The sequence below is a fragment of the Oryctolagus cuniculus genome, chromosome 9, assembly GCF_964237555.1.
Source record: "Oryctolagus cuniculus chromosome 9, mOryCun1.1, whole genome shotgun sequence".
NCBI classification, from domain to species: domain Eukaryota; kingdom Metazoa; phylum Chordata; class Mammalia; order Lagomorpha; family Leporidae; genus Oryctolagus; species Oryctolagus cuniculus.
In genome coordinates, this window is record NC_091440.1 from 136,861,265 (window position 1) to 136,879,903 (window position 18,639).

At 56.9% G+C, this 18,639-nt stretch overlaps 2 protein-coding genes across 7 annotated transcripts in view; both read right to left on the bottom strand.

Moving 5' to 3' along the window:
• SLC38A1 (solute carrier family 38 member 1) overlaps window positions 1-13,865 on the bottom strand; it is a 54,401-nt gene extending 40,536 nt beyond the window's left edge. Inside the window, exons 1-3 of one of the 6 annotated variants that reach the window (XM_070049722.1) lie at window positions 11,836-12,280; window positions 11,382-11,525; window positions 1,268-1,387 (exon numbers count right to left, since the gene is read on the bottom strand). The gene's annotated coding sequence lies outside the window, so the exon portion shown is untranslated. Of the gene's footprint in view, window positions 1-1,267; window positions 1,388-11,381; window positions 11,526-11,835; window positions 12,281-12,807; window positions 12,947-13,051; window positions 13,192-13,455; window positions 13,494-13,727 lie in introns of those variants that run through there. The other 5 variants (XM_051851014.2, XM_070049723.1, XM_051851011.2 and 2 more) reach the window with 5 other exon arrangements.
• LOC138843666 (homeobox protein MIXL1-like) lies at window positions 12,522-14,079 on the bottom strand. The gene is made up of 5 exons (XM_070048364.1): window positions 14,046-14,079; window positions 13,728-13,945; window positions 13,052-13,134; window positions 12,808-12,920; window positions 12,522-12,607 (listed from the first exon to the last, which is right to left on the bottom strand). The coding sequence occupies exons 1-5, from the start codon at window positions 14,077-14,079 to the stop codon at window positions 12,522-12,524; spliced, it is 534 nt and encodes a 177-aa protein (XP_069904465.1).
• Between the last annotated feature and the right edge of the window lie 4,560 nt (window positions 14,080-18,639).

The window sequence follows — 18,639 nt, forward strand, 5'->3', positions numbered from 1 at the left end:
GATCCCTTAACACGTCCCTGCACCTAACTTCCAGGGACCGCAGCCCTGCAGCAGGCCAGGGCGGCCTGGGAGGCGTGGAGCCAGGACTGGGAGAGCCCAGCCCACTGCCCTGACCCAGGCCTGGCAGGCAGCAGGGCAGGACTGGCTGGCTCGACCTGTCTCTGGTGCCAACGCTGCCTACTTTGCAAAAGCGGACATCAAAAAGGCGAGACCCCACTCTCCTCTCCCTGCCCCCTTTGATGAAAGCTGTGCAGATGGGCTCAACAGGGAGAGACAGGAATTTCTGGGAGTTGCTGTGTGAACCCCTCGTGTGACCGCCTCAAGGCTGCGGTGGCAAGAATGGCCTGAGGGGACCCTCGCTCAGCAGGTGCGTTCTCAGTCCAGGCCGAGGGGTCTTCTCCCCGACAGACTGGAAGGAAACAGGGCACCAGGCCCGGCGTTTCTGAGGAGAGCAGGGGTGACCAGTGCTGGACTTGAAGTCTGCCACCTGAGTGTGACACTTCCTATGGCATTTCATGAGCGCGCTGCAGGCCAACCAGGTAATGGGAGATCTGAGCCCCTCTCTCTGCAACTCCGCCATTCAAATTCGTGAACATTATCTTAAAAACAAAAACACCACACGCAGAACAGGTCACTTAAACCAACAGGCACAGGCTCAGGCTCGGGCTCAGGCAGAACGGAGGAAGCCCCGGCCTCCCAAACCAGCTCAGTCGTAGGCCAGGGCAGGTTAAGTGCACAGAATAAACTTCACTAGGATTTACCTCCCCTGCCGAACTTGTCCTTGGAAATGAAAACCGGAAAACGAAGGGGAAAACTAGCAACGTCAGTGACACCGTCCCCAAGGCCGTGGCAATGCCGCGAAAATAGTGCCCGTCCAACTCCTCATCCATGTGTACAGGGCTAAGCGAGGAAGGGGCTCAGCGGGCTGAGGGACCCCCCGCGGGCGGCGAGACTAACAGGGACGGACCCCACGCTGCCCGCGGCCGCCCAGGCCTCCCACGCTGCCCTGCTGTCCTGCCCCCTCCTTCCTGCTCTCACTCCGCGCTCTCATCTCCAGAGCCCTTTCCACCTGCCTCTTTTTTTGTTTAATTTTAGGCTGTTTTCAACCTATTTTTTTCAGAAAGTGATATATCGTAAGCATCTTGAAGAACAGGAATTTTTTTTTAACAAAAACACATAAGGGCCCTATTAATGCGTAACACAGGCTCTGGGAGAAAACAGTTTTGGTACTGGAGAGACAAGGACGCGGAAGGAAGTCACCCGTTACCTCAGCAAGCAGGCTCCGTCACCGTGCGTGAACCGTCCTGTGGCTCCCCCGGGTGTCCCGTGCTCACAGACACGGCGCCTGGTACGCAGGGGGCTCGGTGAGTGTCTGCAGAATGAAAGTCTGCAGAATGAAAGCACAAGTAAGAAACAGGCACTTTCAGAGACAGAAACCATACTCGACACGGAACTTCCGGAACAAGCTCTTTCCACTGAACAGAAAATCATTTCCTCCCGAGTGAGGTCGGCAGACCCAGGTCCACACACCGACGGCTGCCGATGCCGGAGACGGCCGTCCAGCGGCTGCGCGGGACATCAGAGGGCCGGGTGGGGGTGGGGCTGTGCTTGGCCTCCTCCCTGCAAGGAGACATGGCCAACGGCATGGAGGCCAGAGGGCCGGGCCAGCCCAGTCAAGAAACAGGGATCGCGGTGGACACCACCATCAGACTGTGCGACACAGAGCCGACCTCCACGTCAAGCCACTCACAGGTACCCTCTCAACCTTTACAGCAGGCTACGATCACAGCTCGCTCCACACACAGCCTCTCCGATCCTCACCACAATCTCAGAAGGTCCTGAGCCACGCACCGCGGTCTTGGTGGCCAAAAGGGCCGACGTGAACTACACAAAGAGGACGGGCAAAGGAACCGCCCACTTCAGCAGAACACCCACGTAAGCTGACGGCGCAGGGGAAAAGGTCTGCGGGACAGAGACCACAGTGCAGAAAGATTTCAGGGACGCACGCCATACACACCGCATACGTGTGCGGCACACACAGGTATACACATAGTATGTACCAGAACACGTGTATAACACACACAGGACATACACACTACATGCATCACAATGCATACATATACATGATACATGCACAATGCACACTGCATACATGCATCCTATGCACGAGGCAATACACATATACACAGACCAGTGCCCACATGCGCACATGCATGCATGCAGGCAGACAGGAGAAATCAATGAGGCCTGGGGAAACCAGGTACGGTTTTATGGAGAGAGAGGATTTGAGCTGTGTCTAAAAATAAGTGACTTGAGAAGTAGGGAAAGCAAGGGCCTTGCTTGCACCAGGAATTTTTTTTTAAAGATTTATTTGTTTGAAAGTCAGAATTTCAGAGACAGAAGGAGAGGCAGAGAGAGAGAGGTCTTCCATCTGCTGGTTTACTCCCCAATTGGCCGCAATGGCCGGAGCTTCCCCCAGGTCTTTGGAACAGTTGTAACACAAGGGGACTTCCAACCGTCAGAGAAACAGTCGCAGTCCACCCGTGATTCTTCATATGATCCAGTTCCTGTGACTGCGTGAAGACACTGCAGATGCGTGGACCGCAGAAGGTCTTGCGCCAACACAAGCCTCCCTCGTCATTCCCATCTCCCCTCAAATCCTGACGGCAACCTGTTCAGGCAGACTGGCCTACTCGCTACTTATTCCCACCTGTTTCTGGCCCAGTACTGCAAAGGACAGAATGTGGACACCACATTGCCACACCCCTAGCGGCTGGGGCTCCAGATCCCATCCGTTGTGGTGGTGGCGGCAGGGGGAAGCACTCGACCTTTCCAGGCCACTGGAATGGTGGCGCCACAGTAATGGCCCCCAGAGGTCCAGTGTGTGGCCTGCTGTGCTGGCAATGTCTGCAAAGCCACGGGAACTTAACTCCCTGCATTCGGTCCCTCCTGCTGAACACAGAAAGAGCTCCATGAAGCGCAATGGAGCCCTGACAGATAGGCTCGTTCTATGTATTCCACCCTTTAAAGTGTTCTTCGTTCTGGGAAATTTTAGACATTACTGTTCTGCAGGCAGAACTCCCCTGCAGCACCTCGACCGGCCACGGCCCAGGCCAGCCTCGTGGCATGTCCTGTTAGCAACCCCAGGACGACCCTGCAGCAAACCCTGGAAATCACACCATCGGTAAACATACCTTCAAAAATAAAACCGCTCCTTAATGTTAACATCCCTCGGATCCAGCCTTACACACGTAACTTCAAAACGGGTTCTAGGGCCAGCGCTGTGGCTCACTAGGCTAATCCTCCGCCTTGCGGCGCCGGCACACCAGGTTCTAGTCCCGGTCGGGGTGCCGGATTCTCTCCCGGTTGCCCCTCTTCCAGGCCAGCTCTCTGCTGTGGCCAGGGAGTGCAGTGGAGGATGGCCCAGGTCCTTGGGCCCTGCACCCCATGGGAGACCAGGGGAAGCACCTGGCTCCTGCCTTCGGATCAGTGCGGTACGCCAGCCGCAATGCGCCGGCTGCGGCGGCCATTGGAGGGTGAACCAACAGCAAAAGGAAGACCTTTCTCTCTGTCTCTGTCTCTCTCTCACTGTGCCTGTCAAAAAAAAAAAAAAAAAAAAAAAAAAAAAAAACACGGGTTCTACACCATTACTATCTTTTTATTAAGAACTAAGCTGATCACCCCTCTCCTAGCTCAACTCCTGAGAATCCATTATGATCCTAGGTCAGTGGTTTGGACAAAGCAGCCACTGGCAATATGAACAGGTGCGTGGCAGGACCAATTATCCAGCAGGTACCAGTAAAAGCCACAGTGACCTGTCAGCTCACCCCTGTTGGGCGGCTGCCACCAGGACATCAGAAGAGAACCAGTGGAGGTGATAGTGAGGAGAAAAGGGGTCCTGTACACTGGTGGTGGATGGCTGGACTGGCCCAGCCATCGTGCAGAATGGCGTGGACATTTCCAAAGAGACTAAACACAGAATGACCACAAGGCCCAGCAATCCCTCTTCCCAGTGTGCCCAAGGAAATGACATCACCACCCGTGAAGACACTGCAGCCGTGTGCGGCAGCCAGGGTCGGAACCACCAAAGTGTCCACCGAGAGGCGAGTGAGTCAAGAGACTGTGGACAGAGAAGAACGTGTGTGTGCACGAGGAATACACACTCTAGTAGAACGTGCCTGTACACGTGAGGAGTGCACACATCAGAACGTCGGGGGAAAAGGGGCTATGCTGTGGCACAGCAGCGCAGCAGGTTAGGTGGCCTGCAATGCCGGCATCCCATATGGGTGCAGGTTCAAGTCCTGGCTGCTCCACTTCCAAACAAGCTCTGCAAATGGCCTGGGAAACTAACAGAGCATGGCCCAAGAATCTAGGCCCTTGCACCCATGTGGGAGACCCAGAAGAATCTCCTTACTCCTAGCTCCAGCCTGGCCCAGCCCTGGTCGTCACGGTCCTCTGGGGAATGAACCACTGGATGGAAGATCTCTCGTTGTCTCTCTTCTCTGTAACTATGCCTTTCAAAGGAATAAGTATTTAAAAAACATAATGGGTGCATGTATACGAATACACACTTCAGTAGAACATGTGTGTATAAATGAGGAATGTACACGTTAGAATGTGTGCTTGTATATATAAGGAATACAAGCGTTAGAACATGTGTGTGTATAAGGATACATATACACAGAACATAGTACTATATATACAGATACACACATATATACAGTATGCAGTACCATCTACACATATATAGCATGTCATTTACAAATACATACACATATATTGTACCATATATACACATACATGTACACTGTATTGTACCATATATACACATGCATGTACACTGTATTGTACCATATGTACACACACATGTACACTGTATTGTCCCATGTGTGCACACGCATGTACACTGTACTGTACCATATACACACGCATGTACACTGTACTGTACCATGTGTACACACGCATGTACACTGTATTGTCCCATGTGTACACACGCATGTACACTGTATTGTACCATATGTACACACGCATGTACACTGTATTGTCCCATGTGTACACACGCATGTACACTGTATTGTACCATGTGTACACGCGCATGTACATTGTATTGTACCATATGTACACACGCATGTACACTGTATTGTACCATACACACGCATGTACACTGTATTGTACCATATATACACACGCATGTACACTGTATTGTCCCATATATACACACGCATGTACACTGTATTGTCCCATATATACACATACATGCACACTGTACTGTCCCATATGTACACACGCATGCACACTGTATTGTACCATATGTACACACGCATGTACACTGTATTGTGCCATATATACATGTTTGCGGTATGTTATACCATATATACAATGTCATACATATATACACATACACAGCATATAGTACCATATATACAGGTACATATGCATACAGTACACAGTGCTATACACACACACATACATACACGATACACGGGTACTATATACATATAGTACTATATACACAGGTATGTATACATGGTATGCATGGCTATTTATAGAGACATATACGGCACTATAATGTTGGAGTGCCTTTCAGCCCCAGAAACAAAGGAGATCTTGTCTTTTCCAACATCCTGGATGAACCTGGAAGATATACTGAGTGAATGAAGAAAACTAGTGCGTGCTCTCATTCGAAGTGGAACACAAAAGAGGCAGAACACACGGCCACAGAGAAAACAGGGCTCCGGGCGGAGGGCCGAGGACGCGTGGGTCCGAGGCGCACAGGCTGAGTGAGCCTGGAGACGGCACCCACAGCGTGCGCTTGCAGGTCACCACACTGGGCAGGGGCAGGCGTGTTCCGCATGGGCACCCTGGCCACAAAACAAAGGGGCTGTGGGAGCCGAGGGATGTGAACCGCTTGCCTGCAGCAACCATTCACTGTACGCATGCGTGTCTGTCGAACCATCCCCGGCACAGGTAACATCTGAAGCCCGAGGCTATGCTCAGCCCGAGCCACACTCAGCCACGCCTTCCTGGCGAACCTGTCCTGCCACCAGCAAAGCCGATCTACCCACCAGGGCCTGGGATGGCTGCAGCAACCAGAAGGCCAGTCCTCGGACTTACAGGTACTGTTTTAAATCATGAAATGGGAAATGAGTCACTTTTTAAAGATTTATTATTTATTTAAAAGGCAGAGCAAGGCAGGGGGGATATATGAGGTCTTCCACCCACTGGTTCTCTCCCTAAATGGCTACAATGGCCAAGACTGGGTCAGGCCAAAGCTAGGAGCCAGGAATTCCATCTGGGTCTCCCACATGAGCGACAGGAGCCCAGGCACTCGAGCCATCCTCTGCTGCCTTCCCTAGCACTTAGCAGGGGGCTGGATCAGAAGTGGTGCAGCCAAGACTTGAACTGGCGCTCCAATACGTTATGCCAGTGTCACAGATGGCAGCTTAACCCACTGAGCCACACACACACACAGAATGAGAATCTTCTGTCTGCTGGTTCACTCCCTAAATGCCCGTAACAGCCACGACTGGTCCAGGCCAAAGCCAGGAACTTGCAACCAAATCTGGGTCTCCCACGTGGGGGGTGGGGATCCAAGCACTCGCCGTTACCTGCTGCTTCCCAGGGTGCGCCTGAGCGGGGAGCTGGACTGGAGGCAGAGCCAGGGCTGGGAGCCAGGACTCCAGGACAGGGTGTGGGCATCCCAAGCAGTGACTCAGCCGCTGGGTCAGGTGCATGGTGGCCCCCTCCCTTCATCCTGCTAATTCCACAGTGTCACTTTGATGCCGGGGACCGCAGACTTCACGCGGTGATGGTAAACGTGTGTTAGCCAGGACGGCTACTGAATCCCGAGGGAGGCCATGATCGTCCGTCTGCAGACCAGGCTGCGTTAACGGCCGGCCGCACACGCGGCTTCTTAGGGAAATGCACACATCACACAGGGACGCAACGCAGCTCCACCTCAGGTCTTCACCGTCCTCTCATTTATGCTTGATCTGGGCGTGTGGGGCTTGTGTGCAACACCCTTCAAGCTGTAAAGTCCTAGACCATGGAAAGTACTTACTCACAGCCCGGCCACTCTGCCTGGAAGGCTGGGCAATCTCAGCGTGACGCTTCAGGTCCAGGGGAGGAAGTGGCTCAAAGCGGCCACGCCTGTAGGTGTAGCGGCCCCACGGCCCCACAAGGCACTCGGCAAGGCCCGGGCACTTTCAGCTGTCACAGCTGCGGAGGGTGGTGGTGCTGCAGGTGCCTAGCAGAGGCCAGGGCAGCCTGGAGAGTGGTGCTGAGGCAGAGGTCCTGGGTCAGCTCCCAGGGGACCTGGGGGAGCCTGCTGTCCCGACTGCCATCGTGTGGCAGGCCATGCCCAGCATCCGACACCTGCTCCCACTGCATCAGGAGCCTGGAGCTCAGCTGCCCGTCCCACCTTTTGAATGCCTGATTGACATGCCCAGGCTGTGACTCCCGGGATTAACTTACCCACTTAAAACCACTCTCATGTCTTAAAGACAGAAAATGCTAATAAACTCCAGAAGTTAAGTATGGCAACTGCTAACTGGGTATAGGAAGACTGCCTATTACATTTAAAAACACACATTTGGGGCCGGTGCTGTGGCGTACTGGGTAAAGCCGCCACCTGTGGTACCAGCATCCCATATGGACGCTGGTTCGAGTCCCAGCGGCTCCACTTACTATCCCACTCTCTGCGATGGCCTGGGAAAGCAGTAGAGGATGGCCAAGTCCTTGGGCCCCTGCACCCATGTGGGAGACCTGGAAGAGGCTCCTGGCTTCAGATTGGTGCAGCTCCGGTTGTTGCAGACAATTGTGGGGTGAACCAGAGGATGGAAGACCCCTCCCTCCCTCCCTCCCTCTGTCTCTCTCTGCCTCTCCTTCTCTCTCTGCGTAACTCTGACTTTCAAATAAATAAATAAATCTTTAAAAAAAATAAATGAAGACTCAGGTTCAGAAAATATCCCTTCTATTACAAAAAAAAAAAAAAAAAGCCACACACATCTGACATTTAATTAAATTAGAACAGTTAAGGTCCTGGAAAATAGGGTTATAGGGTTAAAGGCTGAGCTTTGAAACTGAAGTCTACGCAGTTTTTTCATAATGCATATTTTGCAGGAACATTTTGAAGACTGTTGTATTTGAGCAACGTGAAGCCCAACAGGATGTCTTTCTCATCAACTCAAAATGGGTTTGTGTAGTTATTAAAAACTCACAGAGTGGGCCGGCGCTGCGGCTCAATAGGCTAATCCTCCACCTTGCAGCGCCGGCACACCGGGTTCTAGTCCCGGTTGGGGCGCTGGATTCTGTCCTGGTTGCCCCTCTTCCAGGCCAGCTCTCTGCTGTGGCCAGGGAGGGCAGTGGAGGATGGCCCAGGTCCTTGGGCCCTACACCCCATGGGAGACCAGAAGAAGCACCTGGCTCCTGCCTTTGGATCAGCGCGCCGCCCGCGGCGGCCATTGGAGGGTGAACCAATGGCAAAAGGAAGACCTTTCTCTCTCTCTCTCTCTCTCTCTCTCTCTGTACACTCTGCCTGTAAAAAAAAAAAAAAAAAAAAAAAAAAAAAAAAAAAAAAACAAACTCACAGAGCTGCGAACAGCCTGGAATGTTTCAGCCGTTCAGAAAATTCCTCCTCTGCCTGGGTAAGATTTTGTTCCAGTGTGAGTTTCTGGTCACAGATTGGAATTAAACTAAAAACAACCGATAGGGACTTCAGTTGTTTGCTTTAAGCCCTAGCTGGGCTGTGACCACTAACTCCTAACGAAACAGAAATAGTGGGGATTTTAGAGGAACATGGAGCAGTGCAGGTGGAGAGGACCCTGCACCAAAGTGCCCTATTGAAAGTACGCCGTCCTCTGAGCAGACAGCAAAGCAGCAAGAGAGACTCCACAGGCCTCACACAGCTCCGTTCTTCCCCCCGGGTCTCTGCCTGAACTAACGATGCCACACGCGGCTTCTCAGTGGCCACTTCCAGGTCTCAGGACAGAGATCTGGGGAGCCTGGGAGACCAGCAGTCCTCCGTCCTCCAGGCAGCTGCACTGTCACCGCGGCCGGGGCTGCGGTGCAGCAGGGCAAGCCGCCGTCTGCAACGCCTGCGTCCCACGTCGGAGTGCTGCTTTGTGTCCCTACGGCTCTTCTCCAAGTGAACTTCTGGCTAATGTGCCTGGGAAGCAGCAGATGAAGGCCCAAAGCATTTGGGTCCCTGCCACTCACAGGGGAGACCCAGATGAAGTTCCTGGCTCCCGGTGTCCGTCTGACCCAGCCCTGGCTACTGCGGGCATCTGGAGTCAGTCAGCAGACGGGAAATCTCTCCCTGTGCCTCTTTATCTCTGTCACTCCACCTTTCAAATAAACAAATATTTAAAAAGATGAAAACCCAGTCACCATGGGCTCCAATGTGGGTGCTTTAGGTGCCCTCTGAGCACAGGATCCTAACGTGCAGCCAGGGTGAGAACCTGCAGACTTAGACTAACACAGAGAGTAGCCAGGGAGGCCGGGGAAGCCCACTCTTCCCCCACCAACCAGCAGTGCGAATGAGTCAGACTACATGATCTCCTCTTCCCCAAGAAATGCCAGGACACCAGCAACTAACTCTAAGCACTTTACAAAATAAAGTGCAGCTGTTAGGCTGAGGGGGACCTTGTAGCCCCCATTGGTCACACAGCAAACCCCACCTGCCCTCACTGCACACCTGGACATCACCCAGCAAACCCTGCCTGCCCAGTCACACACCTGGACGTCACACAGCAAACTCCACCTGTCCTCACTGCACACCTGGACATCACACAGCAAACTCTGCCTGCCCCAGCTGCACACCTGACCATCACACAGGAAACCCCGCCTGCCCCGGCCGCACACCTGACCATCACACAGGAAACCCCGCCTGCCCCGGCCGCACACCTGACCATCACACAGGAAACCCCGCCTGCCCCGGCCGCACACCTGACCATCACACAGGAAACCCCGCCTGCCCCAGACGCACACCTGACCATCACACAGGAAACCCCGCCTGTCCCGGCCGCACACCTGGCCATGGCTCAGCCCTCCCCCTTCTCTTTCCATGGTCTCCTTCTGTTCCAGTTGCTATGTCACTCCAGAGAAATGGAAACTAGAGCCACACATTAAATGTGCATGTGGCCGGCTGTGTCCCCAGGCAGGCTCTGTGTGGGGAACCGTTCCACTGGCTGTAACTCGAGGCCATGCTCTGTGAGATAACTGGACCTCCTGCACCCGGGCACTGTGGCTTCAGCACGTGGGATTGTCTCTGTGTTAAGTGAAGTAAGCTCCTGGTGTTTTGTCTGTAATTCCTGCATCTGGGCCTGGTACCTGAGTCCCTGGAGATCCCAGCAGGCAGCTGCTGAAGGGCCCCGCCCCTCCCCCACGGCAGGAGGTCTCTGCGGGCACTTGGGCAGTTCCTTTGGTTTGCTCAAGGACTTTCTCAGCTCTGTCCCCACCACATCTCTGCAACTGCACGAGGTGCAGCACAGGACAGGTGAGGAGACGGGCAAGGAGCCGGAACCTGGAGCACAGGGCTGACCCCCAGCCCAGCGCCTGTTTCCCAGAACACACCTGGCCCTTCCGGGCACTAGACTTCTCTGCCGGTAGACCTGATGCGGCCACTAGCAGACATGTGCTCACGCCCAACGCCCTCGCGGCCTGTGTGTTCTGCCGGAGGCCGACAGGACACTGTTCTCAGAAACATGCCTTTGTAAGACTGAGCGGTCAGAGTTTCCGAGGCAGGGGAACCGTCCCGAGACCTGCGAATCCCTAACTATGGAGCACAGACACTTCTCATCCTCTGTCTTCATTAGGTCTTCAAGGTAACTCAGGAAGGCGCCACCACCTCCACCATCATCACCCTCAGAGGTGCCCACAGTGTCTCCCACCCCACGAGGGACCACGGTGTACCGTGTGAGGGACAGAGAATCTTCCGGCAACGCCGGCAAGGTGGTCAGGGCATACACATTTCCAGGGGAGAAAGCACAGGTTGTCAACAGACATTCCACCCTGGGGTCACACGTGGGAGGAAGGGACTCAGGCAGAGATGGGAGGGGACCAGGAGCCAGCCACGAAGGGTCCTCAGTGGCCTCCTAGGCCACAGGGCCCGCTGGAGGCATCGGATGCCATGTCCTTCAAAAGGAGCTGAGGTTTGGAAACGTGCACCTGGGGGCTGTCCTTCAGCACAGGGGTTGCCATGCTGCCTGGGGTGCCTGCTGTGGGGGCGTCTGTGGAGTGAACCAGCGGAAGCAAGAGCTGGCTCTGTGCTCTCTGCCTTTCAAATAATAAAAATTTTATAAGCTAGTAAAGTTTAACAGAAAGGATGCCTGGTGGTTAAAACACGGATAAATCTCAGGGGAACTGGCGGTGGACTCACTGACCTCCCCGGTCCTGGATCCCGGAACCCAACACCCGGCACCTGAACTGCTGCATCTAAGGCGCGCGGCGGGACCCGGCAGAGGGACCCGGCAGAGGGAAGCGCAGGGCTCGTGACTGGAGCCTCCCGCCGCGCACTGGCAGGGGCGCTAAGGGGAGAGAGAGAAAGGAGGGGAGTCGGCATCTGCCCACAAGGGCGAGCGGGAGGAGCCCCCCAGACAGCTGCCCTGCGCCCGACTCAGGGAACAGCCCGCAAGGCGGGCTCGAGGGCGCCTTCCACCACGCGTTCCACCGAAGTCAGGCCGCGCCCAGGCATCTGCGGCCCTTCCGAATTCCCGCCCCTCCCGAGCTGGGTTACAGCGGGTCGACTACCCGGACTACCCACGCGCGAACCCCTTCTCACCGCAGCCTCAGCACAAACGTCACCCGCACACGGCGTCAGGAGCGCCAGGCCTTTACCTGTGCTCACGGCTGTCTCCCGGGGAGTGGGGCTGCGCCAGCGGCCATCAAGAGCCGAGATCCATGCACCCTGGCCACGAGCGAGCACCGCGCCGGGACTCGGACGGCGAGCAGGCCGGGGACAGCCCGAGCACGGAGGACACAGAGGAGCGAACACGCGGGCTCCCGCGCGGCGGTGGCGGGGACTGCACGGATTTCCGGGGAACCGGCCCGAGGCTCTGCCTCCCTCCCTGTCCTCTGACATCAGCGGCCCAGGTGACAAAGTGTGGCCGCCAGGGCCTTGCGTTCTCAGCCGGTGGCAAAGGCGCCGGACGCCCCAGGGGGACATGGAGAGGCACGAGAGCAACACAAAAGACCGCGCAGCGGGGCTTAGGGGTCACGAGGCCCCCTCGCCACCGGCGCCAGCGACTCTCCCTCTCCCCGCCTCCCCGACCCAGGGGCGCGCACGGAGCGAGCGCGCGCGTCCCCCAGGCGCGGACCTGGCGGGCGGAGCGGCCTTTGTGGCTGCCCGCGGGCCTCAGGATGGGGAACCCCGCCAGGACCTTCTGTGCGCGACTCACACCGGTCCTGGCGATGGAAAAGTACCCCCGCCCCGCATGCCTCTTCGGTTTGGAAAGAACCTCCCGGGTGAGGCGGGACCCGAGTCGCCGCCAGCACCCGTTAGCCGCGCCCCGCAGATCCTCTTCTCATCCCGGGGGACAGTAGCCAGGCGCTCCGGGTCCCCCGCGCCCCGGCCCCAGCGCCCCGGGGACGGCTGCGGTCCCCTCGGGGCCTGCGGGCCCGACGCCAAGTACCGGGGCCGGGGACTCTCGCGCTCCTGCCGCCCGCTGCGCTGGAGCCCCGGATCCCGTGACCCCGAGGAGATATCACGCGAGCTGGCGCCACGCGGTGCCGCGGACCTGGCTTTCTCCTTTCCTGAGAGAAAAAGGCCCGCCCGCGGCAGGGACGCGGCAGCGTGGCCGCTCCGCTTACCTCCCAGCTCTTCGGGGAAGGAGGCCCACACGAGCTTGGCCAGCAGGGGAAGCGGCCAAAGCGGGTCCGGGGCGCGCTCTCCCGGGAAGGCGAGGGACGGAGGCTCCAGCGACCTTCAGGCGCGTGGCGTGGCCGCCCGGCCCTGCTCCTCCTTTCCGCGGGCGGATTGCATCACAGCCACCCCTCCCCCCGTCCCCAGCCGCGGCCTCGGGAGCTGAAGGTCCCGCCACCGTCGCGCGCCTACCCTTGGGCCTCCATGGCTCGCGCGGCTCTAGCGGGAGAGCCGGGCCATTCCTCCTCGGCCGCGCGCCGGCTCTGGAACCACAGCTGCGAGTCACGGAGCTGAGCGGGTCACGGGGTGTTCCCGCCGGCGGCCGCGCCTCCCGCCGGTGCTGCGACCGCGGCCCGTCTGCACGGCTAGGAGGGGGCGCAGGGCGGACGGGGGGCGGGGTGGCCAGGAGGACGCAGGCGGAGGCGCCGCGGGAGCCGGGGGGACCTGGACAGGCGCAGGGAAGGAGGGCCGTGCGCTCGGGGGCTGCATCTGGGGGCGCCGGGAGGTTCGCTGCGGCAGGGCACGGCCACGCACGCGCCCCGCGGACCCCGCAGACGGCCGAGCGCGCCGGCCGAGGGAGCGCGGCGAGCGAGTACCTCTGGATCCCTTTGTTCTAGTCCTCAGCTGAGGCGCCGCCCCTCTGCAGGATGCGGCCCCCGCAGGCTCGGCGCCCGCCCTAGATCTACAGTCAGAGCTCGGATCTGGAGATCTTGCGGGTCGGGAGGGACCCAAAGTCACGCGGAGTCCGGGACGCGCACCTGGCTAGGCGCGCTGCGGGCCGCTCGCGTCCTCCCGCGCACCCTTTGTTCCGGGCCCGGCCTACACTGCCGAGCCCTCTCCTCCTAGTGGAGACTAGAAGCAGCCCCACCTGCGCGTCCGCCGGGCGCAGTCGCTGCAGTGCGGGGCGGCGGGGTGGCTGCGGAGGCTGCGGCGCCCGGTCGCCTTCGAAGCCGCAGCGGGAAGGGGGCTCGGAGCGCTGCTCACGCGGCTGTCGCGCGGGGGCCGCCGCTGGACAACCAGGGCCGGCGCCGCTGCCGCTGCCGCTGCCGCTCCCCTCCAGAGGCCGCCAGGGGAGCGGCGGGAGGTCTGGAGGCCGGCGGGACGGACACGCGCCCCGCCCCGGTCGGACCGTCTGGGGTTTCTCCCTCGGCGGCTTAACCTCTTGTCCTGGCCGCGAACCCCTGACTTGTGACCAGGCGCACACCGGTGCACACATACATCGTGGCGAAGCTCCGTGGGCCGCGGGCGTGGGCGCCTCCCCCCTGCCTTCGCAGCGTTGGCTGACTGAGTGGGAACTGCTGATTTGCAGGGGTGCGCACCTTCCCTGGCGCAGGTGAAGGGGCGGGCTCAGCCTTGTTGAACTGTCCGCCTGGTGCCGGCAGGTGCGGTCATCAGCGTGGTGCTTGCAGAGAATCAAATCCCAAACGAATCTGTTGGTTTTAGTTCTCATTTATTTGCTGGGTTCTGTGCACCCAGACGGCTGCCATAACCCAGACTTTTGTGGCTGGGGTTCCCAAGGGACTGTGCCAGAGACAGTGCTGTCAGTGTTATTCTGTTTGCGGCTTTAAATCCCTCAATGAGGCATCATCCTCTGTGTGTTTATTTTTAAGTTATTTATTTGAAAGGTGGAGAGAGAAAAGGAAAGGTCTTCCATCCTCTGGCTCACTCCCTAAGTGGCTGCAACGGCCAGAGCTGTGCTGATCTGAAACCAGGAACCAGGAGCTTCTTCCGGGTCTCTCATGCGGGTGCAGGGGCCCAAGCACTTGGGCCATCTTCTGCTTTCCCAGGCCATAGCAGAGAGCTGGATCGGAAGTGGAGCAGCCGGGACTTGAACCCGCGCCCATATAGGGTGCCGGCACAGCAGGTGGTTTTATCTGCTAAGCCACAGCGTCGCCCCAAAAGTAGATTCCAAGAGGTGAACGTGGCTGTGCTTACAGGAGCAAGTGGGTCGAGTGCGGGAATGGGTGGCACTGGGCCTGTGTTCAGGCGGGTTCAGGCCACAGGCTGGGCTCCAGCTGCACACTCCCAGGGGGCATGTGTGGGCTCCACTCACACCCTTCTAGGCCTCCCTATACCTTTGCTAACCACCTGCAGCAGAATAGACGCCAACGCAGAGGCCTCACAGGTCAACTGGGGGGCCTGGTCGCCAGGCGAGTCCTTCTCCAGGATACGTGTGGGTGCAGGCTCTCTCGGGGTCCTTGCCCCTACCCACCCCACTTGTTCTGGTCTTAAACGGGGGCAAGGGTGTCAGGGTGAAGCCTCCCCGGCCACCGTGTGGCTGCTGGAAGACGGGCAGCAGGTCACTTTACAAATGGCTTCACAGCACCCAGGGTCATGCACCAGCCTTCAGAGCCGGGTCCCCACGGCTGGCCGTGCCCTTGTTCCCTGATCCTGGAAGAGCCTCTCTGAAGGACCGGGAGCTGCCTCCCTGCTGGAGGGTGCACGAGAGGGCACTCTGTCTGCAAGGATGTGCTAATGAAAACGTGGAAGAGTCCCAGTGCCAGACACTGCACCTGCACAAGCTGAGGTGCGGTGCAGACTGGGACAGGACTTTGTGAGGCTGCACGGTGTGGGTGGACTGGGCTCCAACACCACGATCAGCTCTGAGATCTTGGGCAAGTTTTAACTTCTCGGTGCCTTGATTTCCTCCTAAGTCAAGTGGAAATGATACAACCTCCCTCACAAAGGTAGCGAGTGTGCGTATTAACGCATGGAAGGCATTAAATGCGGTTCACAGCTTACATTAAATATCAACAGGTGATCATCATTGTTATTGGCAAGCAGCTTGGCAAGAACTGGGAGCCACTTGACAGTGTTTGTGTCACTTCTGCGAGCCTGTTCCCACGAATAATGGTGAAACTAAGCCACAGGCCTCACAGTGGGGCAAGCGCAGGTGAGGAGCATGCTGGGAACCAGGTGGCAGGTGCACCAGTGACGTGCCAATTAGATACCCAGCGGCTCACCTTGGGACACGAGTCTCTCGAGACACCTGGAGGAGCAAGGCCAAGGGCTCCTTACGTCTGATCTGTGGACAGGGCATCCATGGTCATAGGTGGAGAAGGGCCCTTCACCCAACATGCAGGGAAGCAGAAGTAACGCAGGGAATTGCAGGAGGCATCCAAGAAAGTCACAAGGTGGCAAAGAGGGGAGAACGAGTTACAGAGTCAGGAGCCACAATGCACAGCGCCCCACTCGGCGTGGGCATCGGGACGGGAGAGGAATCTGTTGGATGCTAAAATACGGCTGGACAGAGATGTGCTTTCTGTCTGCTCTCCAGAAAACGTAGCGTTTGGGGAAAGGAGTTGCTTTTTATCTTGTTCTTTTTCTTTTTTTTTCTTTTTTGACAGGCAGAGTGGACAGTGAGAGAGAGGACAGAGAGAAAGGTCTCCCTTTTCTGTTGGTTCACCCCCCAATGGCCGCTGCGGCCGGTGCACCGCGCTGATCTGAAGCCAGGCGCCAGGTGCCTCTCCTGGTCTCCCATGCGGGTGCAGGGCCCAAGCACTTGGGCCATCCTCCACTGCCCTCCCGGGCCACAGCAGAGAGCTGGACTGGAAGATGAGCAACCGGGACAGAATCCAGCGCCCCGACTGGGACTAGAATCCGGTGTGCCAGCGCCGGAAGGTGGAGGATTAGCCTAGTGAGCCGTGGCACCGGCCTTATCTTGTTCTTCTTCAAATTTCCCACTGGCAGAATTTCAGGGCAAGAGTACATTCTTGAATGGAGTAACATTTGCTACTAAAAAAAAGCTTCTGTGGCCAGTGCCGAGGCTCAATAGGCTAATCCTCTGCCTGTGGCACTGGCACACCGGGTTCTAGACCCAGTTGGGGTGCCGGATTCTGTCCCGGTTGCTCCTCTTCCAGTCCAGCTCTCTGCTGTGGCCAGGGAGTGCAGTGGAGGATGGCCCAAGTCCTTGGGCCCTGCACCCGCATGGGAGACCAGGAGAGGCACCTGGCTCCTGGCTTCGGATCAACCTGGTGCACCGGCCGCAGCAGCCATTGGGGGGTGAACCAACAGAAAAGGAAGACCATTCTCTCTCTCTCTCTCTCTCACTGTCTACTCTGCCTGTCAAAAAAAAAAAAAAAAAAAGCTTCTGTTCTCAGTGAGAGTGAGTGTACTTGGCCAAAAAATACCAGAGGGGCCAGGGTCCTCGTGTAGGGGGTAAAGCCTCCACCCGTGGCGCTGCTATCCCATATAGGCGCTGGGTATGTCCCAGCTGCTCCTCTTCTGATCCAGCTCTCTTCTAATGGCCTGGGAAAACAGCAGAAGATGGCCCAAGAGTTTGGACTCCTGCCACCCATGTGGGAGACCCAGATGAAAGTCCTGGCTCCTGGCTTCTGTCTGGTTCAGCCCTGGCTGTTGCAGCCATCTGGGGAGTGAACCAACAGATGGAAGATCTCTCTCTGTGTGTCTCACCCTCTCTTTCTGTAACTCTTTCAAATCAATAAATCTTTTTTAAAAACACAAGCTAATTCTCAGCATGCCTAATTGTGAAGGGCTGTTTGCTTATAGATTAGCATACAAAGTTATTTCATAATCACGAAGATGGTAATTTTAACAAGAGACTTCAAAATGATCATTGCATGTTGATTTATGTTTCAGTTACCTGTCCACACACATGTGCTTCTGAAGTAAAATGTGCATAATATTTGTGTTAAATGTAACATGTCTCCAGGCAGGGGCCCCTGCATCCCACATCCCAGTGCCTGGGTTCAAGTCCCAGCTCTGCTCCTGACTCCAGCTTCCTGCTAATGCAGACCCTGGGAGGCAGCAGGTGATGGCTCAAGTACCTGCACCCTTGCCACCCACATGGGAGACCCTGACAGAGTTCTTGGCTCCTGGCTCCCACCTTATCTGTTAGCTGAGGTGGGCATTCAGAGATTGAACTAGCAAATGAGAGATCTTTGCCTCTCAGACAAAATAACAAATAAATGAGCACAACATATTCAAAACTGGGCCCACTGTGGGGTCCACAACCCATCCTCTACTCCCCGCCTGGGAGCCAGCACCCGAGAGCCCCAGTTGCCAAGCTCATCTTCACTTCTCACGTCTGCAGGTTCCCTCTCAACCCACAGGTGCCACGTGCTCCATGGTCCTTCGTCTCCTCTAGGGCTTGGAGTGACAGTGCAAGGCTGAGGTTTCTCCAAGCACCTCGCCAGGGGCTGGACGAGCCACAGCCGGAAGCCTGCTCTCATGTGCTGAGCTGGGCATGGGAGGCCTCTTCCAAGATGTGAATGCTGCTTGGCCCTCAGCCTCTCCATGACAAAGATTTTAAAGAACAGGGGTGGACACCACCCAACCTGCATCTTCACAGGGATCTCACCAGCCCTGCCACGCCACCTCCATGAGATTTCTGACGTTTCCCCCTCCTCGCTAGCACCTTACTCCTGGGCAGGTCTCCCCAAAGGCCTCGGCCACCCCTTCTGATGGACGACACCCGGGCTTCGCAGTAGCGGCACCTTCTCCATCCTACTTCCTGCGTGCTTTGAACACATTCACCACAAATTAAGAATTAGAAGGTAGGGTTTTATGTGGGGAGCAACTCGGACTAGACTAAGTTACTGGAATTAAGACTTATTCTATGCATCTGCTCTCCCACAATATGGCGCTGGGAGAGGAGGTAACAGCTTCTACACAGCTGCCTCCAGTTCAACCAATAAACAGCAGGACCTGCTCCTGATTGGAGGAGAGCAGCGTACTCGGCGTGTGGGCAGCCGAGTTGGGATTGGCGGAAGAGGACTATAAAGGAGGAGAGAGACAACATGCACCAGGAACATCTATCT

What these genes read in the sequence shown, in the direction of transcription:
- LOC138843666 (XM_070048364.1), bottom strand. Translation starts at nt 14,079, where the DNA reads ATGTATGTGTGCACCGGTGTGCGCCTGGTCACAA. An exon ending in CGAGCCATGGAGGCCCAAGG is followed by an intron (nt 12,921 to 13,051) that starts GTAGGCGCGCGA and finishes ACGCGCCTGAAG; the next exon opens with GTCGCTGGAGCCTCCGTCCC. An exon ending in CTTCCCCGAAGAGCTGGGAG is followed by an intron (nt 12,608 to 12,807) that starts GTAAGCGGAGCG and finishes TCGGGCCCGCAG; the next exon opens with GCCCCGAGGGGACCGCAGCC.